The 11,438-nt window shown below is 36.9% G+C and overlaps 1 protein-coding gene across 1 annotated transcript in view; it reads right to left on the bottom strand.

The window, feature by feature from the left end:
- Nucleotides 1-8,656: 8,656 nt before the first annotated feature.
- The window catches only part of LOC113106903 (peroxisomal multifunctional enzyme type 2), a 12,953-nt gene continuing 10,171 nt past the window's right edge, over nucleotides 8,657-11,438 (bottom strand). Inside the window, exons 20-24 of the mRNA XM_026268927.1 lie at nucleotides 11,417-11,438; nucleotides 11,263-11,346; nucleotides 11,047-11,185; nucleotides 9,253-9,374; nucleotides 8,657-9,163 (exon numbers count right to left, since the gene is read on the bottom strand). The exon at nucleotides 11,417-11,438 is cut by the window's right edge and continues 65 nt beyond it. Of these exons, the coding sequence (XP_026124712.1) occupies nucleotides 9,074-9,163; nucleotides 9,253-9,374; nucleotides 11,047-11,185; nucleotides 11,263-11,346; nucleotides 11,417-11,438 (457 nt within the window). The 3' untranslated portion in view covers nucleotides 8,657-9,073. The remainder of the gene's footprint in view (nucleotides 9,164-9,252; nucleotides 9,375-11,046; nucleotides 11,186-11,262; nucleotides 11,347-11,416) is intronic.

Genomic DNA, 11,438 nt, shown 5'->3' with positions numbered 1-11,438 from the left:
CACTGTTTTACCAATGTTTTTAAATTAAAATTATACAAAGATAAGTCACTTGACAAACTCACCGTTTCTTCGCACAAACGAAACAATGGCTGCGTTCTAATCCGCAAGATCAATGCTTTCAGAGGGCACTTCGAAGGGAGAATAATCGCGATGGCCACGCTGCTATAGTTTCAAACTGAATTTGTAATAATAATAAAAAGGCGATTTATGTGATAAACTTAAACGACAACTTTAAGTCTTTTAAATCTCTCAAAGTGGATGGTGAAATATTCTAAAGGAATAGGGCACAGGGTCGATAACTCTGAATAGCACACAGCCCAGGTGCGGCGCAATCAATGACGTGGACACAGCAAACTAACGACGAACTATATGCCTCTAACCACAGGTGGAGAGCTGTCGTTCCAACGACACAAGTTTGCGATGCAGTTAGCGAAAATTCGTTTGAACTATGGTTTCGGGAAACACCAAATCGTTGAACTACGTTGGTAACGACGGAACTTGCGACCATAGTTGGCTAACGATGCTAGGTGCGTTTCCCATACAACGACGTAGCTCGCAGATTAACCACAATAGTACGATGCATCTTTATGAAAACGAACGACCTAGTCACGACTGTTTCCCGAAACCATGGTACCTGTGTCGCAGATCCATAGTTCAAACTACGGCTGCATCCGAAAACTTAGGCAGGTGACTTGCTGCCTTGCTGTCTAATCAGGCAATGACTTTGCAGGCAGCGTTTTTGCACGAAGACACCTCGTGAAACGGATTTCGGACAGGCTTTTGAGGCGGAGTAATGGTTTAATGATCTACAACAAAATATACAGAGCTTTGGTTATAACTAAGTGAAAATTTCATTACTGCAATATTAATTTCTCGCTAGAAATTACATAAAAAGTGGAAAACATTGTTCAGAAACATACATTTACACACATACTGACCACCGACCGCAACTTTCAGACGCCATCTTTATTTTTTAGCTTAACTGTCGCAGAACTGAACGCACAGGATTGTGGGACATCAAAGGCAGCGAAGGATACATCTATGCTGCCTTCAAAAACCGACCATTTGAGGGCAACTCAGGAGACAGGAAATGAAGCTGACATTGATCTCAGACGTGCCTTGATGTCTTCCTACCTTGGAATGCGTCCTCCGAAGGCAGCATTTTTAAGTTTTCGGATGCAGCCTACGTTGGTTTGAGCCGTCGTTCTTCTTCTTCTTCGATCTAATGTACCTTCAGTAATTTGGTTTTATTTTTTCCTTTCTTCGACTCGAATTACGCTTTTGAAATGACCTTAGATTCGAGTGATAACGAATCATTCGTTTGTTCTGCAATACATTATACACACACGGAGTTAAAAATGTGCTCTTTTCTGATCCCAATGTCAATAATTTCACAATTTCTAAACATTAGCATTAATCCCAGTGACATCGACACAGCAAACTAACGACGAACTATGCCTCTAACCACAGGTGGAGAGCTGTAGTTCCAACGACACAAGTTTGTGATGCAGTTTGCGAATGTTCGTTTGAACTATGGTTTCGGGAAACACCGAATCGTTGAACTACGTTGGTAACTACGGAACTTGCGACCATAGTTGGCTAACGATGCTTTTGGGAAACGCACCCCAGGGCAGGGGTGGTTCTAGTGTGAGTGGAGATCCGGGGCTTAGCCCAGAAAAATCCATGTAAATCCAAAGATTTACCTTATTTAAAATATACAAAAACAGTAAAAACAAATTTAAAACATTTTATTTAAAGTATTGAGGAAAATACATTTGCTTTTTGCAAACAAAAATTAAGAATTGCAAAACAAATGAAACAGCGCGAAAGCAATGATTTTGCAATACATATTTTCCATGGTCATATCTTTTAATTTATTTGCAACGCTGCTTTTATTTTGAGTGTTAGTCTAGTTTGAGCTTGTGATACCATTTTTCCTTTGCGCTTCACTTTTCTGCACGTCTCTCTTTGTGGCACCGTTTTTGACGTGGGGGCGGAGTCAATGGATGGGGGCGTGTACAACATGCCTCCATGGAAGTGACGTCATCGGCCCGAGACGCAGCTCACTGATCCAGGTCCTGTCATGATGAGCAGAGACTTTCGACTGGATCGTTTATTTTTATTCAGTAGCATTAAAACATTCATTTTTTTGTTCTATTTACTTTATTAACATGTATGTGTATTAGCAGCGTTTGCTCAAGTTAAAGAAGTTGTTAACATGAACATCTGCTGTTTATTTCTCTAGATGTGCACACTTTTATAGCATTATGTGTATTTGGATGCAAATCATTTGAGTCAGTTCGGGAGTTCTTAGCGGGATCGCGATTCATTTGAATAAGTTCGGGAGTTCGTAGCGGGATCGCGAATCATTTGAGTCAGTTTGGGGATCGCAAATTATTTGAAACAGTTCGGGAGTGCGTAGCGGGATCGCGAATCATTTGAGTCATCTGACTCCAGTTTGGGAGTTGGAGCAGGATCGCGAATCATTTGAGTCAGTTCGGGAGTTCGTAGCGGGATCGCGAATCATTTGAGTCATTTTGAGGATCACGAATCATTTGAGTCAGTTCCGGAGTTCGTAGCGGGTTCGCGAATCATTTGAGTCAGTTTGAGGATCGCGAATCATTTGAATCAGTTCGGGAGTTCATAGCGGGATCGCGAATCATTTGAGTCAGTTTGGGTTCGTAAATCATAGCTGTATATGGATAGGCATTTGTAACTAATTAAGTAGTTGGTTATAATTACATTTTCCACGCTTGTTTAGGTGTGAAATGTGAACTCCTATTTTTTGTTTTAATGATCGATGTGCCTTTTAACAGTATCAAGTATATTCAAAAACTAAACAAATGGTGCCTAAAAAGTGCATGCATCTAGGCTAATGTAAAGTTACATGATGAAGTCATACTAGTGCGCGTGTGCATTTTGAGTGCGTTCTTTCACTGCATTATTCGGTGTATTCAAATGAATTTATGAATGCATCTGAATGATCACAAAATTCAAGATATGAACCCTTTGTGCCAAAGGGGTTCTTTCTTGTCATTATAGAACCTTTTTAGCATAAAACGTTCTTTGGAGTTGAGTAAAGAACCCTATGGTTCTATATAGAACCCCAATGATCCCTTTCTTCTAACAGTTTGTTGTCATAAGCAGGGTTGGTTCTAGGGTGAGTGGAGATCCATGTATGTGACTTTTTATTTTAATAAATCAGAAAGATTTACCTAGTTTAAAATATACAAAAACAATAAAAACAAATTTAAAACATTTTATGTAAAGTTTATCCCTTGTATCCTGACAAAAAAAAAAAAAAACTAGATCGGGACTCCAAAGCGCCTTTAGCAAATCATTTGAGATCACTTCGGAGTGAGTTTGCAAAACATTTGATTCAGATCGGGACTCCGAAGCACATTTAGCGAATCACTCCCACCCAGCAATAACTCATTGAAAAGACATCAAAACGACGTCATTGGCACGTTGTTAAAATGTCCATCTTAATTCTAAAGCCTTACATTTAATTTCAATAACAAATTAATTATTAGGCTACATAAAATTTTTATTATAGGCCTATTATTAGCCTATTAATAATTACTCTCAAAATAGCACAACTGACAAAAAAGTAACAACAAAACACATTTAATAATACATCAGATATAGGCCATAACAACAACAACGAAAATAAATAAATAATAATAATAATAAATATATATATATATATATATATATATATATATATATATATATATATATATATATATATATATATATATACTTAATATATATCTATTTATTTTTATCACCTTTGTCTGTTCATTATCATAATAAAAAACAGTAACTTTAAACACAAACACGCACTGCTCAGTTTTTATGTAGTAAAATCTGTACCGTTAAGCGTTATCACCTTACCGCCCTGATGTAAAACATTTTCTTTTATGTGGATATTGGAAGCGAGTGAAGTATGTAAATAATATTTACAGAAAACTTTGATTTTGTGTCGAATGAGAGACCCAACTTTAGTTTCAGTTTCTTCTAGCCTAAAATGATAATTCGTTTTGGCTTGTGAATTTATATCTTTTAATTATATTTTCTCAATACTGTTAAATTTAAAGGATTTGTTGTGGAGGGAGGGGAACTTAAATAGCCTGACTATGTTTACATTGTTTATTATTATTATTATTATTTATCATATATTTATTTGACCCTCTAACCTTAGCATTCACTATTCTAAATCTACTCTTAAAAAATATAAAAATACTACATCGGGACTCCGAAGGGCGTTTCGCAAATCATTTGAGATCAGGACTTCTGAGTGAGTTTGCAAAATATTTGATTCAGATCGGGACTCCGAATCGCGTTTCGCGAATTATTTGAGATCAGGACTTCGGAGTGAGTTTGCAAAACATTTAATAGATCGGGACTCCGAAGCGCCTTTCACGAATCATTTGAGATCACTTCGGAGTGAGTTTGCAAACGATATGATTCAGATCGGGACTCCAAAGCGCGTTTCCCGAATCACTCCCACCCAGCAATGCCTTGTTGAAAAGACATCAAAAAGATGTCATTGGCAGACATCGTTAAAATGTCCATCTTAATTCTAAAGCCTTACATTTAATTTCAAGAATAAATTAATCATTAGGCTATTTAAAAATGTAATTATAGGCCTATTATTAGCCTATTAATAATTACTCTCAAAATAGGACAACTGACAAAAAAGTAACAACAAAACACATTTAATAATACGTCAGATATAGGCCATAACAACAACAATGAAAAAAAAATCTATTCAATATATATCTATTTATTTTTATCACCTTTGTCTGTTCATTATCATAATAAAAAACAGTAACTTTAAACACAAACACACACTGCTCAGTTTTTATGTAGTAAAATCTGTACCATTAAGCGTTATCACCTTACTGCCCTAATGTAAAACATTTTCTTTTATGTGGATATTGGAAGCGAGTGAAGTATGTAAATAATATTTACAGAAAACTTTGATTGTGTGTCGAATGAGAGACCCAACTTTAGTTTCAGTTTCGTTCTAGCCTAAAATTATCATTCGTTTTGGATTGTGAATTTATATCTTTTAATTATATTTTCTAAATACTGTTCAATTTAAAGGATATGTTGTGGAGCCAGGGGAACTTAAATAGCCTATGTTTACATTGTTTATTATTATTATTATTATTATTATTATTATTTATCATATATTTATTTGACCCTCTAACCTTAGCATTCACTATTCTAAATCTACTCTTAAAAAAAAAAAAAAAAACTAGATCGGGACTCCGAAGGGCGTAAATCATTTGAGATCAGGACTTCTGACTGAGTTTGCAAAAGATTTGATTCAGATCGGGACTCCGAATCGCGTTTCGAAAATCATTTGAGATCGGGACTCCAAATTGCGTTTCGCGAATAATTTGGCTTTGACCCTGATCGCAAACATTTGATTCAGATCGGGACTCCGAATCGCGTTTCGCGAATAATTTGGCTTCGACCCTGATCGCAAACATTTGATTCAGATCGGGACTCCGAATCGCGTTTCGCGAATAATTTGGCTTCGACCCTGATCGCAAACATTTGATTCAGATCGGGACTCCGAATCGCGTTTCGCGAATAATTTGGCTTCGACCCTGATCGCAAACATTTGATTCAGATCGGGACTCCGAATCGCGTTTAGCGAATCATTTGAGTTTGGGGCTTCGGAGCGGATTTGCAAAACATTTGATTCTATCATTTAGGCTACTTGTGTAGATCAACTTTTAATAAAGAGAAAATAGGTTTAGAGAATGATTTTTGTTAATAGCCTTTTAGTAGCCTAAGACCACAGTCCATAGCATCAGTAACTGTATAATTTAGTAAGGGAAAATTAAAACAAAATAGGATGAGTTTCAATTTTTATTTTATTTATGTAGCAATGGTCATCTTAACCTCTGTGCAGTGTTCAGGTTATTTCAGGACCGCAAATTAAATTCTAATTCTAATACTGCATCATACACGTTTTTATTTGAGTTGAATATTTCGATATTTAAGGAAACAGAAGCCATAATTTGATAAGTTTACATTTAGATTTATACATTTAGCACTTTTATTTCCAAGCGACTTACAAATGAAGACAGTGGAAGCAGTCAAAAACAACAAAAAGAGCAACAAAAGGTCTATAAACGAGAATAAACAATTTGCATGCAATATGAAGGCAAATGTTGTCTGATATGTTCAAATAATGAAAAATTAGAATGCTAAAAAAAATTGCCAAAATATCTGACTCAAAAAGTCCAGATGATTCAAGCTGTTCGTGACTGTGAGTGTAACAGCAGCAGCAGAGATTATTATCCGTAAATGAAAACATTTACAACTCTGATTCCTCGATTTTAAAAAATAAATAAAAATGTAGCAAAACATTAGATTCAGATGATATGTAGAACTCTCTGTGATTATCAGTGTCAGACTGTGTGTGTTGTTTTGTCCGGGGCTCGTGGGACAGGCGTACTACTCTGACTGTGACGTCATCATCCTGGGGAGGGACTTTGAGAGGATTCAGATCATCCCAGGAGCCAAACACGGGAACATCCAGGTGGACACACACACACACACACACACACACACACACGGTTCTGGTGTCCAAACAACATCAAGGTCTTTATAAACTGTTACAGCACTTACTCAGAGTGACACATAGCATAGTTTTTAGCCTCATGGTTGCAGTTTGAGGTTTAGGAATTAAGTTTGATTATTTTTTTTAGCCTTTATGTTTATGTCAGTTTTAATAATTTAAGCATTTCAACTTTTTGTAAAAAGTTACTACTTTAGTTTCAGTACTGTTTTCATTTAATTTATAGTGCTTTTTACTTTACAAATCATTGCAAAGCAACTTTACAGAAAATTAAATTTCTACAATATTTAGTAGTAGCTTACACGATTTATCTGTATCATTTTACTTTAGCTTTATTTCAATTACAGAAAGCTGTTTTTAGTAGTTTCAGTCTTAGTCTACAACAATGACACATAGTTGGTTGCTTTGGGAATTATTAGTTAGGAACAAAAGTTTAACTGTGTGAGCTTATTTTACATATTTATTTTTTAAATAAAATGTAAAAAAAAATTATATATTTTTTGTACGAGTTTCTGTCTTCTGCTGAATGCTAAAAAGATGATGCTTTGAAGACCAAACGGTTGATGGTACCCATTCACTTCCATAGTATTTCTTCCTGTAGCATAGAAGTCAATGGGTGCCGTCAACTGTTCGCTCTCGAAAACATCTTCTTTAGTGTTCAGCAGAAAAAAAAAACACTCGTTCAGGCTGAGGAAGAGTAACCGATCGCAGGATTTGATTGTTTGTTTCCTCTCACACAGACAATACAGTTATATGAGTGTTAATCTAAACTGTGTTTGAATATGAAGCACTTTGTGTGTGAAGACATTTGTGAATCAACCAATCAGCTGTCACTCAATTTCAGAGCCGCTAACTAGAATAAGATCACAGCTACTTTTAATTTCAGTATAAATATGGAGTTGAACACAAGGCTTGATGAAATAATACTGTGATAAAGATAAAGCATATTTATAATCATCAAGGCTCCTGCAGACGTATGTTTTAGGAAGATTGTCCAGGGTTTATTTTTTACTCTTTTCTTTTACCTGCCACCGTTCGACTCAGACACAAACACGAGATATTTTAATTTGATGAAGGTCATGGTGTTCTTCTTCACCGCAGAGAATGATGCTCTTCCTCTTGTTTTCCAGCTCAAATATCTGAACATCCTTAAATCGAGAAGCATTTACTGAAATATAAATGAGTTCATGTTTAAAACAAGAACAAATATCTGTCAGCGGCTAAGAAAAACAATAGTTTTCACCTTTGGCAAAAAATTTCTTCCCAGTTTTAAGCATTAACCTATAAGAATCTAAAAATAAATAAATTGATTAGATAATTAAAATTCATATCTGAGGTCATTATGCATCTCCTGCAAATGTCTTGGTTTGATGATGTTCATATATTAGCACTGGAATACAGAGTGTAATCATTGTTTCTTCTCCAGATTATTGCTGATGTGAGGAAGCAGTGAGGAATCCGCTGTATCATGCTCTCTGCCCTTTAACCTCTCAAATCTGAATATATACGCCAATCAATCTAATTTTATATAGAGTATGAAGAGATCTGTAATATACTTGACTGAATGTAATGAGAAAATAAATTACTTAATGCAACATCCATTATTTCTTTGCTGGGTTTAAAAGTTTTTTTTATGAATGATTATGAAAATTTTTATTATAAACATCAGTGCAGTATTAGCATTTATATCAACATTATTAGAAATGTCTGAATGAATCATAATCAAATGATTATGTGATCAATGCAGAGTTTTTCTTTCTTAGTATTTCTGTCTTGTTTTCTGGCATATATTAATGCTTTCAAACGATTAATCGCTTCCAAAATAAAAGTTTTTGTTTATATGTGTGTGTACAGTGTATATTTATTATGCATATATATATATATATATATATACACACACACACACACATGCATGTATATATTTTACAATATTTACATGCATATATATGTAAATATTGTAAAATATACATGGTACACGCACAAATGTAAACAAAAACTTATTTTTAATGTGATTAACCGTTTGACAGCATTAATATAAATATCTAAACATTCTTGAATCAGGATGAATTTACTGTACAAGTAAAATGACTTAAAAAAAAAAACCCAAAAACAACAACAACCCCATATTGTGTAAGTTTTTGCTAAAACCATGCAAAATATTTACCAATAATGTAAGAAAAAGTATCTGAATTCAGAGGCTAAATAAGATTATTTTTCTTGCTCCATTGGCAGATATTTCTGTTCGTTTTAAGCCAAAACTAAGATTTTGATCACTTAAAAAAAAAAAAAAACATTTTAAATTGTCACTTGTACAGTAAATGCATCTTGATTCAAGAATGTTCTGATATATATACTAGAACACCAGACACAGACACTGAGTAAGAGAAGGATTTCTTCAGGTCTGATGTTGACGGCTCTCATTAGTGGAGATGATTCTTCTTCATTAGTTTTGAGCAACGGCGAGGATCTTCAGAGCTTGGCGTAGTCCTTCAGCACGGCCTCCAGCTTCTGACTCAACATGATGTTCCCTTTGACCTTTAGCTTGCCGGAGAAAAACGCCTGCGGGACAAACACAGAGCAGGAGTGGACATCAGGAGTGTGTGTGTGTGTGTGTGTGTGTGTGTGAGAGACAGAGAGAGACGCAGCACCTGCTGAGGGTTCAGCTTGCCCTTCACCACCTCCATGAAGTCCTCGTCTGAGACGCTGAAGATCACGTCTGCTTTAGAGACTCCTCTGTGCACAGATCCTCCATCCGTCTTCAGATTGATGGCTGCAGGATCACAAGACTAAATCAGATTGTGTTCTAGTATAAATATCTGAACATTCATGAGTCAAGATGCATTAACTGTACAAGTAACATGATTTAAGATATTATGTCTTGTTTTCTGTAAAAAATTAAAAAAAAAAAAAAAAAATTATATATATATATATATATATATATATATATATATATATATATATACATATATATATATATATATATATATATATATATATATAAAGGATTTTGTTAATTTTAGCTTAAAACAAGCAGAAATATCTGCCAATGGGGGGAAGAAAAATAATCTTGTTTAGCATTTGAGTTCAGATTATATATCTTATATCTTATATTTCTCCTAGAAAGAGCTGTGGGAGATGGAGGCATTCAGGGCAAGCTTTACCATCAGGGCTGCCTACGATGTCCTTCCTTCTCCCACAAACCTAAAACAATGGTATGCCGAAGACCCCACGTGCCCTTTATGCCCAAGTCCAGCAACGCTGAAGCACATCTTAGTGGGATGCAAGACCAGCCTCACACCAGGCCGTTAGACCCGGCGGCACAACCAGGTGCTAAAGTGTCTTGCAGCAGTGTTAGAAAGATAACGGACAAGCCTGAATGCCCTTCCTCCCCCGTCACCCCAGTGGCATCCAACACCATTTGTTCGGGAGGGTGAGGGTCAAGCCAACCTCACCACCATAAGATCAGACTCTGGTCAGCTGGGCAGAGCATGGGACGGGAAGCTGCTGGCAGATAAACTCTGCTTCCCAGCTGAAATCACAGCCACCGACCTGCGACCAGACCTTGTTCTGTGGTCAGCTTCGCTCAAGCTTGTTTACATCACCGAGCTCACCGTGCCCTGGGAGGGGGCAGTGGAGGAGGCTTATGAACACGCAAAAGGTTGTGGTACGCTGAACTTGCAACCGATGCCCAACAACAAGGCTGGAATGTGAAATTACGCCCAGTGGAAGTAGACTGCAGAGGGTTCGTAGCCACCTCAACATCCAGGTTACTCAGGGAGATGGGAGTGCGAGCAAAGGCCCTAGGGAGTGAACCTGGGATGCTGGGATTCACTGCTGAACCCTCTGGAGGTGTCGTGGGCCTATCAGCAAAACACCAAGGAAGGAGGGCGCCCACTTGACAAGCCAAAGGGTGCCATCACTCAATCGACCATCCCACAGAGTCTCATCGGAGCCTCAAGAATCCATTAAGGGATATCAACATCAAGTTGAATATTTCAGCTTGTTTTAATATCTTAAATCATGTTACTTGTACAGTAAATGCATCTTGATTCAAGAATGTTCAGGTATTTATACTAGAACACCAGACACACACACCGAGTAAGAGGATTGTTTGCAGTCTCACTATGTTTCCATGCACCATTTTTATGCACATTTTGGGATATCACACAACAAAAAATAAATAAAAAACACCTGATGGAAACTAATATAAATTCTAAAAATGTGCATAAAAAATTTGGCATTCAACAAAGTAGGATACATTTCTTATCTGGTAAGAAAACATGCACATAAACGATGATAGAAACACTTAAATGTGCATAAAACACATGTGACTGTGTGATAGGACAGAAAGAAAATATTTTGTTGCAAAGATATCTGCAAATGTGATAAGAAATAAATATTTGCTTGTGTTAAGAGAATGAATGATGCAGTGTCTGGCTCACTCCACTCTCGGACGGTTCTGCCGTCTTTGCTGATCTCCCACCCGAACACAGCGTTGACCTTCTTCACCAGCTCCTGACCGCCGTCTCTGATCCTGCGAGCGATCTCCGAGAACACCAGGTCGCTCTGCAGATCGAGGCTCTGTGGACGAACCACATCATCACACTGTGCTCGGAGTCTGGTCTCAGATGTGTGTGTGTGTGTGTGTGTGTGCAGACCTGCGGAGACCCGGCGCTGACACACACATCCGTCTGCAGATCTATATACGCTCCAGACAGCACCACGTCTCCGCTCTCCTTCACCTAGAGCCAGAACAGATCAGCGTTAAACACACACTGAAGGACTAAACACACACACCGAACGCTTCGTCACCTTGCACTGGATGTGAATCCTG

This window comes from Carassius auratus, chromosome 8 (assembly GCF_003368295.1).
Source record: "Carassius auratus strain Wakin chromosome 8, ASM336829v1, whole genome shotgun sequence".
Classification (NCBI taxonomy): Eukaryota; Metazoa; Chordata; class Actinopteri; order Cypriniformes; family Cyprinidae; genus Carassius; species Carassius auratus.
This window is presented reverse-complemented; position numbering and strand designations above follow the sequence as displayed.